The sequence below is a fragment of the Scatophagus argus genome, chromosome 9 (genome assembly GCF_020382885.2).
Source record: "Scatophagus argus isolate fScaArg1 chromosome 9, fScaArg1.pri, whole genome shotgun sequence".
NCBI lineage: Eukaryota > Metazoa > Chordata > Actinopteri > Scatophagidae > Scatophagus > Scatophagus argus.
The window spans coordinates 10,776,656-10,796,168 of record NC_058501.1 but is presented as its reverse complement, the minus strand read 5'-3'; the positions used below and the strand labels follow the sequence as shown (position 1 = coordinate 10,796,168).

The 19,513-nt window shown below is 41.7% G+C and overlaps 1 protein-coding gene across 1 annotated transcript; it reads left to right on the top strand.

The window, feature by feature from the left end:
* Nucleotides 1–8,631: 8,631 nt before the first annotated feature.
* Nucleotides 8,632–13,473, top strand: sox4b (SRY-box transcription factor 4b). Its single transcript, XM_046400220.1, has 2 exons — nt 8,632–11,373; nt 12,139–13,473. Exon 1 carries the CDS (start codon nt 9,546–9,548, stop codon nt 10,791–10,793), a length of 1,248 nt encoding a protein of 415 aa, XP_046256176.1. The 5' UTR covers nt 8,632–9,545; the 3' UTR covers nt 10,794–11,373; nt 12,139–13,473.
* The last annotated feature ends 6,040 nt before the right edge of the window (nt 13,474–19,513 follow it).

Below are 19,513 nucleotides of genomic sequence, written 5' to 3'. Positions count from 1 at the left end.
AAATTAAAATTAGATTATAAATTTAAAAGATAACATTCTAAATTAATACAGGGAAAAATTAAATTAGAGAAGATATAAAAAAGTGAATTAAATTAAATTAAAGATCTAAAAACAAATTGTGGTTTTATTAAAATTAATTAATGTAAATTAAAATCTTTTAAAATTCATTTCATTTAGTGATTATTTTATTATATTCCAGCAGCCTTGTACTGGACAGTTGTGCAAACTATCATCCCCAGCGATTTTGCTTCGATTTGCTTGTGAACCTTCACTCTTATTATCTCAGTCATCACAATATGCTTCTGCACTGCCTTTAACGTCTCTGAGACTTAAACTCTAAGATGCTGCGTGAATATGAAATCATGAGCGTTCCAACGTTAGTAACACACAACTTGTTTAAGATTATTTTGTGACCATTTTTTGCCTTTATTGGATAGTGACAGATGAAGAGACAGACAGGAAATGGGGAGAGATAGACGGGTATGAAATGCAACAAGTCACTGACAGTTGTGACATTGCAGCCATGTTGCATGTGCTATAAATATACAGCTTTAAAGATGCTCCCCAGAAGCATTATTTTCAGGAATTTCTCCAAACTCAAATAGTTTTTCTAATTTTTGCCTTTTGATATTTTGTGAACATTGCCCCTCATATACTTTGTATCTTTGACAGTATGTAGCGTGTATGTGCTGTGTCAACAATAGTAAAATGATGGCAGAGCTTTGCGTCACCCAAACTCATTAAAAATTTACAACAATTACAACAGTTACTCACTTTGTTACCAGCTGTAACAGCATAACTCGTATTGTGAGTCATATAGTGTGTGTGTGTGTGTGTACATGTTCTACTTACCACTTCTACTTACCATGTGGGGACAAAAATCTGTTTACAGAGTTATACATGGTGACTAACATTCCTCAAATGCAAGTCCTCATAATGTAAATGATTAAATCAAATTCAGGGAGAAGGCTTGGTTTAAGGTTAGGTTTAGGTTAAGGTATAGGTTAAGGTTAGGGTTAGGCAAATAACAGTTATGGTTATGCTTAGGGTAAGTCTCCAGGAAATGAATGTAAGTCTACGTAATGTCCCCATAGGGTATGAAAATATAAACTGTGTGTGTGTGTGTGTGTGATCACAGCACAATGTGGTCCTAGAGACACCTATTATAACAGGAAATATAAGGTTTTGAGTTCAATCCCCCTCAAGACACTCACACACACACACACACACACACATGCGTGCATGCACACATATTTATACCCACTCCGGCATATTGTTGCTGTTTCCACCTTGAAGACCAGGTTCTAAGATGGGTACTGAATACTCATATAATACTGTAGTAATGACTACTGAGTCTTTCTTTGTTTCTTTCTTACTTACTGTACCCACTTCCTTCTCTCTCCTCTTCCTTTGACCCTGACCCTGATATTGACTGACTGCACCATCAATCCCCTGAAAGAGCGCAGCTCAACTTTCGTTATGACAAAACCGTGTGTTTGTGTGTGCATGCATGTGTGTGTGTGTTTGTCATCCAGTCTCTGTCAGAGCTAGTGAATCTCAAGAGATGTGAACAACACACACATGCTGCCACCTCATCACCCGAGGTTCACTCCTGGGACACTTCCATGTGTGGCATCCAGACAGTCTGCACTGAGGTGAGATAGGAGGTGTCTAAAGAGAGGTATGACACACACACACACGCACCCAGGAGTAAAGATTGAGGAAGACAAGGTGACACCACTTCTCTCTGATACCTGGTTTCTGTCAGAGCTTGGTGACAACTGGTCACCTCTGACTGGACACACACACAATCATGTTTCTATCACTATTGGGGACATTACATAGACTCACATTCATTTCCTGTAGGCTTAACCACCACCTAACCATAACAATTAACATTACTTACCTAATCCTAACCCTTACATTAACCAAACCCTAACCTTAAAGCAAGTCTTCAACAGATTTTTGTCCTCACAACTACTAGAATACGTATCCACAGACATAGACACACACACACGCACACACACATATGAAAATACACTCAGGTGAGCATGCACAAACATGCAGACTTGACACATCTGCCCACCCATACGCATCCAGACATAAAAATTTGCAGGTATATGCATGCAAATACATAAATGCAGAAGTGTGCATACAGAAACACACACATCCAGACATGCAAATCCCAGCCTTTACACATTCACAGCTGATTTAAGCAACTCTACCGCCTTGCATGGCAGACTGAGGTAGTCTCTGTGGTGACCAGTCAAATATTACAATGACAGAGAACATGGTGTCTCACACTGTGTCACTTTCCACATGAAGGTCAGATGCCAGATGTCATAAGTACTTTAATATGCATGTGCCACATGAAGTGTGTGGTGCTGTTAACTCTCGGGGTGACAGTACATTGCATACAGTATGCCTTTGTTAGCAGCTTGAGCCTTTTACACCCACTATGGCGTGTTTATTATAATTTATTGGGATCAAAATAAAAACATTCTCAGTTATACGTAACTTCCATCACATTACATGATGCTGTAACTGAAAAAAAGTAAATAGACACAATAATGTGTGAGTATCTTAAATTTCACCAGACATGTGCTGTAGACTTGTTGACATGCTGTAGCCTACTGAATACATCGCCACCATAAAGAGACAAAAATAAAGATTATATTTACAAAGTTATGAATGCCTCTAAAGTTCACACATGTTGCTATGAAACAGTAAATTTCAACACTTAAATAATATAGAGACACAGTGATGCTAAAACTTTCTTTCTGGCTTTTTGAGTTCTTGTCATCAGTCATGATCCCATAACAATGTGTAAATGCAAAAATAATTGTAAATGCTGTGCATATTGTTTTTTTATACATTTGTCTGCTAAATGTGTGTGTGTGTGTGTGTGTGTTTTCACTTAATCACTAACTTGGTAGTTTAGCCCTGCCTGTATTTGCTCTCCCTTACAGAAACAACCTTGAAATGTGACAGATGTTCAAATTCACCTTGCTGAACTTCACAAATCAAAGCTAGACCACTAATAATGAGCTCTTGTCAGTTGAGAAAGAGTGGAGATTGTGAGGGTAAAATAAGTACACACACACACACACACACACACTTGCTCACTCCCAAACACACACAACCAATCATTAACAGCTAAGCTAGGGTCATACTTTGCAGCTGCTCTTTCTGGATAAGATAAGACTGACTACTGCGAGTGTGTGTTCTCATGTGTGTATTTATGTCTGCATCTTTGTCTATAACTGTTCCTGAAAACACCTGTTCAAACAAAGCTTTAGAAAGACGACTGAATAAATACATTTCATATATACAGTAACCAGCCATCTGTCTTTTATAGGGTTGTAAAAGATTGTTGTGAACACTGACTTTGATGACAGTAAAATATAATAAATCAAAGAGCTTCATTGTATTGTTGTATTATAGTTTACTGATGCATGCTGCAGGCTCTATTGTCATGTCATGACATAATGTCCATCCATCCTTTTTCTATACTGCTTATCCGTCAGGGTCGCCAGGGGGCTTTAGCCTATCCCAGCTGACTACGGGCGAGAGTAGGGGTACACCCTGGACTGGTTGCCAGTCAATCAAAGGACTGACACACAAAGACAGACAACCACACACGCACACACTCACACCTAGGGACAATGTAGAGTAGCCAATTAACCTAATTTGCATGTTTTGGAGGAAGCCGAACTCCACACAGAAGGACCCAGACCAGGATTCAAACCTGCAGCCCTCATGCAGTGTGGCGACCGTGCTAATCACTGCAACTTGACATAATATGCTTTATGAATTAGAGTGATTTGGTGATTCGCTCACCACGGTTGGAGAAGAGGCACAGTTGTCAATTGGTTCATTGCGGTTTTGGGGTGAGTGTTTTGTATTCCCCCAGTCAACATTGTACTTCTCATTAAAGCTGTGGCTTTTTTTTTTTTCATTGCTGAGGATGCATCTCTCCACAATCACATCGGCCCCTTTTAGTTTTGCTGTAAATTTCCAATTATGGCAGTCATGCCAGGAAGGCAGAGTAAAGACTGTTGATTCCCACCAGCATCTCTAATCACCACAGCCTTCACATATGCTATATATGATCTCTCTTTGTGCTGATTAAAATCTCTTTGCAGCTGCTGAAGGAAGCAGCCGGCTTGTGATTCACCTGCAGTCTCTAAACTGAGTGGCAGGCATTGTCAGAGTGTGATTATGCACACCAGATCAGCTGGTTATCTTGATTAACCATGCAGCCAACATCAAGCTGTTGAAAAGTAACAGATTTCTGTGTCTACGTGGACATCAAAGCGGTAAGTTACTGTCTTGGTATTCTACGCAGTCTGCCAGTTTATGTAATGAAAATAGCAGTGTTAGAGCGGGGACAACTGTGGAATGCATGGGGACACAAAGTTCATCCAGTTGCTGAAAAAAGTCAAACTTTTCTTACTTCTTTACATCACTGACATCCCTTCAGATAGTCCGTTCCCACCAATAACCTCTCTTTGAAGTTCCAATACTTCAGAGCTTGGTTAGCATGAGCAACCGCTGTGTGTTGCGTCTATTTCTTCTTAATGGGTGTGAACCAAGGTAGCACCTGAAGCATCACATTTTCAATAGTTATAAAGGTGACCTATGGCTGTGATGAACAGCATGATGTGGAAGAAAAAAGGCATAACTGTTCATAATATTGTTGGTTTTTGTCATGGCTGTTGATTACATTGCTAAACATCTCCCATTTAACATCATATTTTAAAAGCATTTCTTTTTTGCCTTTTCTATCTTTTTTTTCTATTTTACTTATGTTTGAATAAACCTCTTTGTTTTTGGCTGTATTCTTTAATAATTTGACTTGTTCAGGTCAGCATCTTTTCTTTTGGGTGAGCAAGTTACGATTCCAAGTTTGAGCAGGCTAAAATCTAAGCAGGGTTTGTGACAGCCGGTCAATATAAAGCTCCATCAATTTTTTATATGGGAAGATTTTAAGTTTTCATGAAACTGACGATGTACTTTTAGTGGGTGGCTGACCATATGGTGTCAGTGTTCTGAATAACTGATGACCTCAGATCAGATTTGTCTTGAGAAGGAGACGGCAGGAGAAAAGAAAGAGAGATGGAGGTGCCTTGGCAGCAACATTCATCTAACATTCATGCCAATAAAACAAACTGAGCTAAACTGAAGAGAGACAGAGAGAGCTCAGAGAAGAGGAAGGGAGCACAAACAGAGGAGAGAATGAAGGGCGAGTGAGAAGAGAGTACAGACAGGGAGAGGAGGGAAGATGGTGAGAGAGGGTGAGATGTTGTGCTACACTGTAGTATGCAGAAAGACAGAGACTCTGTTTTTTAAACCAAAATAAAGCCCACATAACAAAAGTTTCAATCCCTCTCAGAGCAAAACAAAATCCAAAATTTAACTGAAGAAAAACTGACATTGCCATAGAAGCAGCAAAAATGTCCGAGCATGTCACAGCCTGAAGTCAAACTATACTGGGTTCCTTCAAAATGTACCTGTTCCTTCTCATATAATCTCTTGCTTTTCTAGCCCCTGCTGTTAGCCTTACATTTACTTGTTCATCTATGTCTCTTATCACTTATATTCTGATTAATGATAATGATTTGTTTTGGGAATAACTAGCATTTAGTTCTACATTGTAGTATATGGTGTTGTAATGTGCAAACCATTTGTTGAATTCTATTTCTTCTATTTTGATTCTTACACTGTAAACCTACAAAAAGATTTGGCATATTTTAACTTAATTATGGGGAGGTTTAAGTCTAGAGAGAGAGAGAGAGGGAGAGAGAGAGAGAGAGAGAGAGAGAGAGTGAGAAAAAGAGAGTGAGGACAGACAAAGAAAGGGAAGGGGATGGGGGTCGGGGGAGGAGGAGGAGAGAGAAACACCCAAAAGAACACCTGTTGAGATTAGGGTTGGCACGCGACCCACTCCAACTCGCGTGGCAGCTGCACCTCACTGGAACAATGGCAGTAAAAGAGAGAGACAGAGAAAGCAAGAGCAAAGTTTGAATGCACTACTTATCCTTTCAGGCCGTGTGTGTGTGTGTGTGTGTGTGTGTGTGTGTGTGTGTGTGTGTGTGTGTGTGTGTGTGTGGGGCATACTAATGTGTACACTGAGAGAGAGGAGAGACGGAGAGAGGGAGGGAGGGAGAGACAGAGAGAATGAAGGAGAGACAGAGAAGTGTGGGCAGCTCAGAAAAAGACTTGTATTCAAGTTAACTATGACGTGAAAACTAGGTGAAAGGTCTTATTTGTCTTTGGGTTGTAGAATAGAGTAGAATAAGTAGAACAGAATAGAAGAGAATAGAATAGAAGACACCTGCTCAAGGTGCTGAATAAGGTGTTAGCTTGAAAGGGCCACCAGCTGTCACTCCAGGTGCACTCCAGTTCCCAAGAGTTTGTTGAAGGAGAGAAAAAAAAAAGTTTGGATTGTTATTTTAGAAGATCTGCTATATAAATCCATATGGATTTTGTGTGTGTGTGTGTCTTTTTGTGGTCATACTGACCTCAAGACATTTCCATTTGGATGTTTTTGCTTTAAATTTGCGCAGAATCTTTTTAAACCTCAGAGTATGATAAAATAAAGTATAAAATTCTCTTTCCTGTGTGCTTCCATCTGCAGCTCCTTCTATGGCACAGACTTACGCTATAAACATTTCCTGCAGTTCCCTATTAAAACGACACTGAAGAGTGGTGCGAGTTTATGAGTTAACATTCTTATTTCCAGTGCAGTTCTGCTCCATGAACACACAAATTGGAGCCCAATTACCCATTGCTTTACTTGGATGCACTGCAGATATGAGGCCATATTGAATATAATTGTACTCAGTGAAATGCATCCAGTAACGCTGGTGACGGTACTTTCATACTAATTTCCCAGTGGTTATCCAAGTCACCTCTGACTCTCCTCTCATTTAGATCCAGAACATCTGACCATCTCTCTGGTCTTTCTGTCTTTTTCTCTATCACACACACGTACTTTCATTTTCATTTCCAATTCATATTTTCATTGCATTTTCATATGCAGAAACGTGCTCTCGTGGACGCTGAGATCATCACAGTGGTGAATGAGTCCAAACTAAGCTGATTTTTTACCAACACTGCAATGCTTTAATTTCTCTTCGTTTCACTCCCCGTTCTACCTTACCACAGTCATGGCATCCATGCCTTACTTTAACACACACACACACCGCACAACAGCATCGCTTGGATGCCTCCCTATCGCACAGAGACATTATGTAATTCACCCCGGTAACTGTTCTGAATGCTCTGTCTGATCTCTTTTACCCTCCCTAAATTCTCTGCAACCCAGACAAGCAGAGTCCTCTCCGGCTCTGCGATGCCATCTAGCGACCACCCAACACCGCACAGTAGGCTGTTCCTGCTGTTCCTCTGCTTGTATCCCTCCTCATTCCTCCTTTCATATTTCTGAATCGGTACTGACAAAAAGTGAAATAAACTACTCAATATTTTGCTGGGGAAACTGGGGGAAATAAAAAAAAAATGGTAAGGACTGGTGTTTACTGCATGAAGACGTACTATTATTACCAAAAACGGTGAAAAGTCGACCTTTCAGGTTATAACCGGGCTACGATTTTGCATGTGCCTATGCAAGACTGATCAGTGCTTCATGGGTAATACAGCGTGTGACAGTGTTGTTAATTCTGGTCACAATATGTTTTATGCACAATTCATATCTCGTTTATAGGTAAACTGGGTATTATTTCCTACATGCGTAAAAGAGACATAGTGTGCACGAAAGGGCAGTGCCATGCATTGTTTTTTTTTCTTTCTGTCACTCAGTCTTGTTTGTGTCGCTCCACGGAAAAGTGCACTCCATGGCACTTTGGATGTGTGGATGTGCGGATGTGTGCGCTGGCACAAGCAGCTTGCACACACCGCCGCCTGCTTCTTGCCTCCCTCGCTTTTCCCTGTCTGGGGTGCTGGAGGGTGGCTTGTGTGACAAAAGACCGCCCAACCCCGCCTCAGAGAGAGGAAGGGAGAGAGAGAGAGGGAGAGAGGTGGGGGGCAGAGCACATAGAGCTTGGCTGGGAGTCTTTTCTCACACCAGCTTAACGATCATGATGTGTCCGAGAGACATTTCCCTGTTTGTGAAGCGCTCAGTAAGAGAGGCTCAACTGTTGAACATGATCTTGTTTAACAACGTATAGAATGATACAACACGTCGGTCAGGGACCACCTGTAGACAGACAAACCACCAGTTAAAAACAATTAGCAGTAAAGAATTTGTAAAAGTCTCCTTTTTCCTTAAGTGATCACATTTTAACCTATGTAGTAGATCAGATAAACATCGCTGTGTCAGCCTTTAAAGGTGGACTTTAAGGTTTTGTTTTTGTTTTTGTTTTTCTAATCCTTCACAACATTTACAACAGCTACATTATGATGGCAAGTATTCTGGCTCCTGTTCTTTCCTAATCAGTATTATAGCTGCTGACATTCATAAGACCAGCACACTATGTAACGGGGCAAAAAAAAATGAGATTAATATTACATGGTGTGTGTTTTTTTTTTAATTCAGTATAACACAGAAAACTTCGTACAAAATGTACTCAGTGTTAAAGTTTCCATAAAGTAACGTATACTTAGATTCCGTATAGCTATATATTAATGGTACACACATGGTCTGGTGGTAAGAGAGTAGAAAAGGGGGTCCCATAACATAAGCCAGTGTCTCTTTTCAAAAAAACTCAAGTTTCTTGTTGTATACTGGAATGAGGTCAGACACGAGGCTCCTCATTGCACGCGCTGATTATTATTAGATTCCATTTTTGACCAATCAGCGCCGAGAGGGGCGTGAGTCTGGCGCGGAGGCAGGGTAGCGACAGCGTGCGATTGGTGGATTTTTATCGCCGTTGTATCTCCGAGAAGAAATAAATGCTTGCAAGGGGTGCCGAGACTGGAAGGCTGCTTGAAACTCGACTGCAGGTTAGCAGATGGAAGGCGGACAGTGTAACTCGCATTAGGTTTCTTTTTTTTCCTCCACAGCATGCATGGCTTTTGTTTCTCGGAGAGGGGACAGAGCTGATGCAGAGAAAAGCACTTACCTTACACAGTGTACTTGGGAGCCCTTTGTAAGTGCCCGAGTGCACAGTGTGGCGCTCAGTCTGCGCTCTGCAGCTGCATAGACTGTGTTCAGTCACTGCACGACTGAATTGATTTTATAAGAGAAGGAAGAGACTGAGAGAGACAGATAACAGGGTACTGAGTGGAGAGTGGGCTCTACTGTCTGGGCTGTTTCACCACCTACAGAAACTGGAAATTAAACTTTTTTTTTGTACACATCCAGCCTTTTCAAGGCTACATTGGACTGAACTGTAACCGAGAGTTTACCACACATCTCAGGAGTGAATTATTTCATGCGCTTTTTTTTTTAACCCATCTCCAACTGCGAAGAGGGGGAGAAAAAAAAAGCTGACTTTGCTTTAAAGTGAATCGGAGGACCAAGGAGAGAGGGAGAGAGAAAGAGCAAGTACACCGCTCTCCCTCTGTGTGTATAACTGGGCAGCATGGTGCAGAAAATGAGCCACACAGAGAGCACCGCCGAGGCGCTGTCCTTTTTCGCCGGGGATTCGAGCTCCGACTCCGGGGCGTGCATGGATCTTGACACGGCCGCATCGCCTCTTTCCCCGGGCTCTACAGCTTCCTCGACGGCCGGGGACAAACTGGGAGACAACCCGGCATGGTGCAAGACTCCCAGCGGCCACATCAAGAGACCCATGAATGCGTTCATGGTGTGGTCACAGATCGAAAGGAGGAAGATCATGGAGCAGTCTCCGGACATGCACAACGCCGAGATCTCCAAGAGGCTGGGGAAGCGGTGGAAGCTGCTCAGAGACAGCGACAAGATCCCCTTCATCAGAGAGGCGGAGCGGCTCAGGCTCAAGCACATGGCGGACTATCCCGACTACAAGTACCGGCCGAGGAAGAAGGTAAAATCAAGCGCCTCCAAGCCTGGTAGTACCGGAGAGAAGGGGGAGAAACTCAACAGTAGCTCTAACAACACCAGCACTAAGACATCCTCATCTTCGAGGAAGAATGGATCCAAATCACCCAGCACTAGCAAACCCCACAAATCACTTTTCGGGAGCAGCAACAGTAGCACCAAAGCATCACCGTTTGCCTCTGAGCACCCATCAGAGCACCATCACAACTCTCTCTACAAGTCGAAATCTGTCTCCTCAGCAGCCAAGCAGATCCCGGATGGCAAGAAGCCCAAGCGGGTGTACGTCTTCGGGAGCAGCGCCGCCAGCTTGAGCGTCAGCCCCGCGTCCTCCGTTGTGGTCCCGGCCAGCCCGACGCTCAGCAGCTCGGCGGACTCCAGCGACCCGCTCAGCCTGTATGAGGACGCGGCCAGCGGCAGGGAGGAGGGAGCCGACTCCCCCGGCAGCAGCGGCAGCCTGGGCGGGTCCTCGGCGCGCCACGGCGGGCACACATACAGCAGTCGGCGGGCTTCCTCCCCTACCCCCTCCGGCTCTCACTCCTCCGCCTCGTCCCACTCGTCCTCCTCCTCTTCCTCGGAGGATGAAGAGTTCGAGGAGGACTTACCCGATATTAACCCGAGCCCCAGCTTTGATAGCATGTCGCTGGGGAGCTTTGGCTCGTCGGTGCTGGACAGGGACTTGGATTTGAACTTTGAGTCCGGCTCCGGGGGCTCCCACTTCGAGTTCCCCGACTACTGCACACCAGAAGTCAGCGAGATGATCTCCGGGGACTGGCTGGAGTCCACCATCTCCAACCTGGTGTTCACGTACTGAGTGAGCAAAAAGTAAGAAAAAAAAAGTAAACGACAGGTGTCGAGCAAAAATATATGACCACAAACAGAATCAGGAGTTCCTGGTACAGTGTGCGTAATAGTTTGTGTTTTAACTACACCAGACTAGTATCCTAAAACCCCTCTGAAACTAGTCCCCCTCCCTTCTCGTCCATATAGGCAAGAGCTGCAAATCCTTGGAAAGCTAAACTTTAAAGCGAATAACTTGCTTTTTGTACTTTTCTTTGGATGCGTGGACCGGGGACTTGGTTCACCCACCGAGGTGGAGGGAGTGCAAACCAGGGGAGAGAAAAAGGAGAGACTTGACTGCGTTTCCTGGTCGTGAAACGCTCAGTCCTGAACTGTTTGTGAACTGAACAACTTAACTGTGATTGATTTGCACGTTACGCGGTCCGACGTTCACTTAATCAATGTTTATTGCCGATTTGAAAAAAAAAGGGACATTTCACAACTTTTTATCAACCGCCAAGTGAACTTCACCACTAAAAAGGTACAGAAATAGGACTGCCGTGCGACATTTTTATTGTGGTGTGTCACCGAGAGGGATTTTTAATGAAACCGAGGTGGGTTGATGTTTTTTAAAAGTCGAATATTTTCTCAAAAGCAAAAAACATGTTAAGCATGATAGCCTACTTTGTTCCTATCTTGTGCTGAGATTTTCTGTGAGACTGTCGAGCAGTTTAAAAACTAGTATTAGGGTTATTTAAATGGATAGGTGGCGCTCGCTTTCGGTTCTTCTCTTTAAAAAAAAAAAAAAAAGGACATTGAAATAATCACCAGCTGTTGTAATTTTTCAAACTTCAGGATTCAAACGCAACTTCAAATCTGTGCTGAACTTTATACACGTGTTCTCTTCTATTCAGGACCAAAATTCTTTCATTTCGGATGATAGATATAGAGAAATCCTCACCGATTTTTTTTTTCATCCTCTGAGATTTGTTTTGTACATGTATTCAGATGCCATTTTATATGGGATGTTGTATTTATATACTGGGCCAAGCATTTTTGACTTGATCATTTTTTTATTTCTTGTATACATGATCTAGTCCTGTTTTTTGTTTTTTTTTTTTTTCTTACAAGGTTGTTTGTCTGTATGTCTGTGTCTGTCACATTTCCTTCTCAGGCGAAGGGCTAGAGTTTTAAAAACACACAACTTTTAATTTCATTTTATATTTAAATGTACACACTTTTTGGACACTTAAAAGAGAGGAAACAGTTTGATTATTTTCGCAGTGTATTTTTGTACAAATCTATATAGAAAATGGGGGAGTCAACAATCGGTGTGTGTAGCCTACTAATACAGCTGTATTGGATTTCCTGATTTTTAGTACCCGGGCAGGCTGGTTTTTATGCTGCCTTCAAGTGCTCATGGTAAGGTCGAACGTATGTTTTTGTATTGTCTGTTCAAATGCTTTTGTAAGGACAGCCAGCAAAACAGATCTTATATCACTGTGGTGCCTATTGTGTGATTTTAGGAATTCGCGGCACCAACCTTTGTAATTCAGTGACCAAGAAGAGATCATATGAATCAGATGTGTAACTGGTGTTGTAGTTCACTAATCTGACAAGCTTTCTTTGACTTTTACCAGCAAACACTGGCAAGACTTTTGTGATGTCAAATCCCCGAACGTCTGCTAATGTCAGCACAGGCATGAGATACCTATCCACCCAGTTATAAGGATGCAATTGCGATTTTTCCGACAGCACTTGAGAGCAGCACCAGTCTTTGTATCAGCCTACCTTCTACGTTTACAGTGCCAGTCTGCAGGCTCCTTAAAGACACAGGAATGCATTATTTCTTGAGGCTATTCCTGTGGACCATGTGGGTTTAACAGCTTCACTATCTTAAGCAGCCACTTGTTTTTGCATTTTCCGTCAGACATCTTGCCTATGACAACACATGAGGAGATTGTAGCTTTAAATTTGACTTGTTTCTTGATGTTTTTCATTAACTGATGTCAAATTTGCCAATCAACCACTGGATTGAACAAGTTATCAATACAGCAAGCAAGCAACAAGGATGATAACATCAAGCATATTCAAATTTCTGACTTGAGTTCCGCAACACCTACTTGTACTGCGTTTCTCATTGTATTTGAATATATAATCTTTTCTACTTGTCGGCTAACTATTAGCTAATAATTGTTTTAGTATCTTTATGGCATGGTGAATAGCATTTGTATTTCGGATTCAGGTTATTAGCTGTTGTGTTTTTCAGAAAAAAGAAAAAAATGAGGAAAAACAATGAAAACGTGAACTCGATCTTTGTATATTTGACTGTATCATAAAGCAAAAAAGATTGTGTGTTTATGTACGTTGTTGCTATTGAGGACAGGCACTGTCTAGAACTGCTATCTTTTACACATCATTACTTACATTTGAGGTGGTCAGTTCAGGACTCTTTTTTTATATATATATGAAAGCATTTTTAAATATATTGACTTTATTTTTCATCCATCTTGTGCAATATGCTGTGTAGAATTATCATTTATTGTTTCTAATCATGCCATAAACAAAGAAACCACCTTTTTTTGAGACTCAGAGAAAAGGGGGGGAATTCATGCCAGCTAAATTGTGTCCATTCACTGCCTGTCAGATTGTTGATATAAACTTGTGTACAGAACTTTTTCAAAGAAGGAAATAAATATCAGCTGGAACTGAAACTCTACAACTCTTTTCTTGATTCTTGAACTTTTGAATCTCACTTTGAAGTGTCAGCGGTGGCAAAAAAGTCACAAGTTCGTATTAGACTCCAGTCCATATTAGACTCCACAGATAAGAAAGCAACAGTGTGGATTGACTAGCATGTCAATGAATTTTAGCAGTGCTTGCCACAATATATCAAATTAGGCTAAGAATTCAAAGCAAGAACACACAGACTCGTCAAAGATGTTTACTCAGCTCACCATTACACCTTTTTTGTAGCTTGTTCCATTTGTTTTGATAACACAGCTGGGTACAAAAAGGATAGCAACTGATAGAAAACATGACTGTATGGATTGATCTCTAGAAGTGGTCAACATGGCATCACCAACAAACATGGGCTGAGAAATGACTTGCTTTTGGGAAATGGAGTGGTCCAGTTGTGTGCCAGCACACTGCATCCAGTAACCACACACAGTACTTCCTCAGTGGGAGCAGGCCGACAGTGGGCACGGCAATGTCAAATGAATGGATGAAAAGGCCACATTTTCTATAGTAAATTTATTTAGGTTCTAATAAGTTACATTTTCATCTACAGTATGAAAAAGAATTATGTTTCTCAAAGTTTCACATTTGTCCGTGTCTGCATTTTTCTGTACACAACAGTGTCTTCCTCATGGTCAGTGGCCCACAGAAGGTCTACCAAACTCTTAGAAAGCTCATCAATGAGTTATGAAAAAGCAGTTACAGTACAACAGGCAGGACTGACTTCAGCAGGATCCCCACATCTAGCACTTGGGATGGTCTTTAATCCTGTAAGCCTTCTGGAAGCTAAGGAATAAATGCATTTATATAGACTCACACAGAGCAAATCAATAAGATTATTTTAACCCTATCGTGACACATATTTGATATGTTTTCATGTTAAGCCCCCATAAGGCTTAAGTCTACATCATGCATTCTAAATGTAGGCTATAAGGAGACCTGGCTGTCCCACACTGATGATTATGTGGCCAGATGTGATTCTTTAAACTATGTTGCATGGTTTTTCACATCAGGAGCAAACCACATGAAAAGCTGAGTATCTGTTTGAACAGCCATGCAGCATTGATTTATGACTTTAAGGGTCAAGAAGCAAATGGCCTGTGTATAAGGTAAAACCTATTTGTTACAGTATGGAAACAGCAAATAGTCTACAGTCACTTGCACTCAACAGAATGCACAATTTGTGTTCCCCACAGCCACAAAGCACATTGATTAAGCAGCCCCTCAAGCTTTCTTTCAGTTTGGAGATGTGTATCTTCAGATATCCCAACAAATTTGTTTTGAAATTCATATGAATCTTTACAAGCACAAAACATCATAATGAATAACGGCGGACAGACAGACAACAGTCACTGTTTAAAGGGTGCAGTGGAGAACATCTGCACAGGAAATAAATATGTACTGAGGAAATAAATATGTACTGAATCTTTCCTTTTGTAACATTACCCCCTGGATAACACACATAGATTCATCTAAAGCCAAGAACATGAAAAGCAAACATGTGCTGACCAGATGAAGCTTCACAGCAGGGGGCCACTATTAGCACATCTGTACATATATAAATCGAGAGTCCATTCACCTAGAGGTCTTATTAGACAGACTATGGAGTAATGCAGGTGAGCATTTTACCATCACCCCACGACTAACAGCACTGTTTCATTACTAATGTGCTTCTTGAGTAGCCAATTATGTTGCCTGCTTAGGTTTGTCTAATTGCCTGAAATTTATTCCTGCTGAAGAATAAAATGTTGGTTATTAACATCATTAATAAAAGCTGCACACATATCAGGATCACCTTAACTAGTTGAATGATAAGGGATGGCTGTAATAAAGGCTGCTTCTTGCAGAATACACAATTATCAGTTCAAAAGCTAAATCTTCTTGGGCTTCATTTTAGACAAACTGACGTCCTATTTTATTTTATTCTGGCCTGTTGTGTGTGTTGTATGCTGGCTGTCTGGTGTTCAGACAGTCATGATTTCCCTTCCCCCTCTCCCAGACAGACCCTCATTGTGGGGGAAGGGCTGGTTTAGCAGCAGTCAACCAAGGGCCCTCCAGCATCGCTGACAAGCATGTCTGTCTGTCTGTGGCATGTGCATGTCTGTGTGTGGATGTGTATGTCTGTGTGCATGTGGTTGAAACAGTATGCATAAAATTAAAGGACATGACATGGGTATCCCTGGAGTAAGACCAGACACTGCACGTCTGCATCGCACATCCGCAGATATATTCACGGCCCACTGGTATAAAAGAACAAACTATTTATCAGTGAAACATCCTCAGTCATATCCTTAATTTTGATACTGTCAAAGAATCTTCAGCATGCAGTATGAATGCTGTTGTATTTGTCATGTGCCACTTCCTTGAAGCTGTACTTTAGCACTCTTCTGTTCTATTGCATAATAGCTTTATTTGTTGTGTGAGAATACTCTGACTATGTGGAGCCATTATATTTGGTGTAAACACTTGTGATTATTTCAGTTTACAGTATTTTGTTTTTTAAAATGTTCTAGTTCAATGCAAAATTACTACAAGTTAGCAAGATCTTAAGCACATACTTTCATACAATTGTGTGTAATGAGGTAACAGGACATTCATGTATTTCAGAGAAAATCAGGTTCACTTTATTCACCTGTTGTGCACAATATAACGTATACGAATTGGTGTCATGAGATCTGATTTACAGTCGTAGGACAGCGAAGGAGGAGCTAAAGATGTGCAAGGCAAAACACACAACTGTAGTAATTGTATTTTCTAGTATGTTCAACATTCAGTAGCTATGTGCAAAAAGCAGCATTGCTTCTAGAAGGAACACAGTGGCTGTGTACTGGTGCAGTAATCCATAACTGGGTTTATGAAGCTGCTATAACTAAACCCTTGCAGCATTAAGCAGATGTATGCATTTTATCAGAGTTTAATTGTCTGTGCGTAACTACTGACTTTACACTGAATGTAAACACTCAGTTGGCACATGCATTTTGTTGCACTAACAGTGTATTTTACTTTATTTCTTCAATTTATTTCTTATATCTCATGTGAGGAGATTATATCTTCAGTGTGGGGTATAATCTTGCAAATTTCCCAACAGCTTCAGCACTTCTCTCTCTGTGCGTTAAGCTCTAAACTGTGTGTAGCCTGTTCAGTGTGCAGTCTCATGCCTGGCTCAGCTCATTCCTCAGTGGGAGATATGCAGGCAGCAGCCAGGGCAGAGCAGAGCGGAGCAGAGGAGAGCAGGCTGACTGCTGCAGTCAGTGGCCCAGTAAAGCCACAGCAGGGAGGGTAAGAGCTCTGCCGGAGGAGGGTGGGAGAGGTATGACTGTATCTCCATGTCTGCCTGTCTGTATGTGTAGCTGTTCCCAGAGGGGTTGAATGGTGCAGTGGTGGTGGTGGTGATGCCAGGGATATAACTTTCTACCCTCTCTCTGTTGTATGCAATTTTTAAACAAAAAAAAAATTGCATGTTTTTCTTTGTACTAATACCATGTGTTTCTGTTGTTTTCAGTTCACACCTGTTTCACTATGAGCAGTCTTTTTTATTATTTATTTATATCTGCCTGGCGTATGAATGGAAGACACTCTGGTGGTGGTTGTGGTGTCTGTTATCTTTAGTTTTCTTGTCTCTACCTGACTGGCTCTGTCTGTGCGTCTGCGATGTTCCCGTAGGCTGGCGCTGATGCAAACAGAAACATCACGCTCACTGGAAAACACAGACAAGTTGCTGTTTGTTTGTCTGGTTTGTTTGGACCGAGGTAGTTGTGGGCGAGAGTGGTACTTCCTGTCTGCAAGCAGATGGAAGAACTACCTGTCTGTTGGAAGCAAATGCAGTATAACAAGCAGGGCCACACAAACTACATTTTTATCTGACTGCAGACAAGCATGTGTTGCCTTATGTCTGTCACTGCGTGTATTTGCTCATGCATCTCTGTTGTTTTTCTGGTTAATTTATTTCTCTGGGAAATGAGAATATCACAGCCAGGACAGAGAGGTTGAAGGAACAGCTGGCAGAAGGAAGACACAGTCATGACTTCTTCCTTGCCGCTGCTTGTCTCTCTTGTTTGCTCTACTTTATCTCCACCTCACATAGGCGAAATGCCAGTCCACCGCCGTCACCACTGACTCCAACACTGATAGCCTTTCGCGTGGGAAGTGATCTTGCTAAAAGCTAATGCACAGTCTTAAAAACCACCGATGCATGTGAAAGCAGTTTTACCACCTGTACAGAACACTTTTTGCTAAAGAAAAAAAAAAGAAAAAATTACCTGCTGTCCCAACTTTATAATAATCATATCACATTTTTTGGATGTGATCAGGCTTATGTTTGTAATTAGCAGCAGATGTTAATAGTAAACTGAACTGCAAATTTAAAATGAGTAATCATACAAGTCTAATTTATGAAATTACAAAATGTGTATGGATTTAAACAGTGACTGCAGTTATATTCAGTCCAAGTAAGAAATTCAGGTTAAGTGACTGCAGAATGATAGTTTCTATTGCCAAATATTCCTGCCACATGTAAAAACACAATAAGTATAAGTTGAGAATCAGTAAGATGATTTTTGTTTTCCAAACCTCACAAACCCTACGTTGTCTCCAAACGATACTGAAGCAGCGCTGCTACTTGTCGTTATTTATATTTACTGCATTACAAAACAACGAGACCTTTTCCCTTTGTCTCTTCCTTTGTTCCCCTGCTGCTGCTGTCCAGACACAATGGTAGTCTCCAGGCGGTGCATCCAGGAAAGTTTTTGTCAGCCAGTCTGTGGCACAGTGTGTACACAAACACCGAGAAAAAGGCCAAGAAAAGAGAGAGAAAGAAACGATAAAGACAAGAGCGTTCGGTGTGACAGTTTAAAGTGTTAAGTGTCTACTTTTAGCGGTCAGCAGATACAGAGAGAGAGAGAGAGAGAAAACAGTTCTCAAAAGGCAAAACCTGCAAGATGCTCGCGGGTTGGGAAGCAAAGAGGTGTGAGCGAGTGAGTGAACAAGCAGCAGATGAATAAAACAGAATTAATTGATTAAAATGAATTAAAAGAAGATGAATAAACACTTCAAGACAGACAGGTCATTATTTTGTGAGCTGATTGTGGAGGGCAAAACAAATTGATTAAGTGAAGTTGGTGAGCTTAAATAAATAAATAATACACAAATAAATCAAATCTGCATACAATTAACGACCGTGCGCCTTGTTAGTGATCAGGCACATCAGGAGTCTTGTGTGCATAGTTGTTTGACTTTGAGAGGGCGGGACTCTTTGGAGAGCGAAATGAACTAGGCGCGGCCAAAAGGAGCCCCATCCATCTATCACACGTGTAGACAAAGGGGGACTCCACAACACAAAGCTAGATGTGCCCTCTCAAACTTTTTCCACGACACACGGCGACGCGCGCAGAGCAGTCCACCCACAGGTGAGTTGTCTATTGCCTTTGCTCGCTCTCCTGGAGCGATTTTTGAATTTATTTTCAGTTAAAAGTTGCTGCTGTAGTTGGTGCGTCAGCGCTCAAACTTGAGCACAAAGCAGGAGAGAGAGTGAGAGAGACATAGGGAAACAGAGGCAGCGAGGAGAGAGAGAGCGAGAGGAGCGGTCCCCTTTTCCTTTGTCTGATGCGGGGCGCTTTGAGGAGAGAACTTGAGGGGATGCTCAGGCACGCATCTTAATAACACTCAGTAACAGTCAACAGATGATTCTTGGAATTAACTGTCGGTGAGCTTTAGTGGAGGTGAGATGGAGTTTGTACTGTTGTCGATTTTTTTGTCTCTTGGGGATGTTGCGACGCACAAGACAAAGCAACTGCCTGTCAGAAGTTTGCGGAGCCAAGGACCTTTTACGCACGCTGGAAAAAAGACAAAGTCAAAAGTAATAGCTCATAAATAGTTTGTAAATAGTTTTTCTGGTGCAGTAGCTTTGTGATACTGCTATCCGTGGTCTTGCGAAGTTGCCAGTGCACTGTGGTAATTCAGAACAATGCAATCAGGTGTAAAGTCTCTAAGAAACAAAATAGTGACACAGAATTAAAC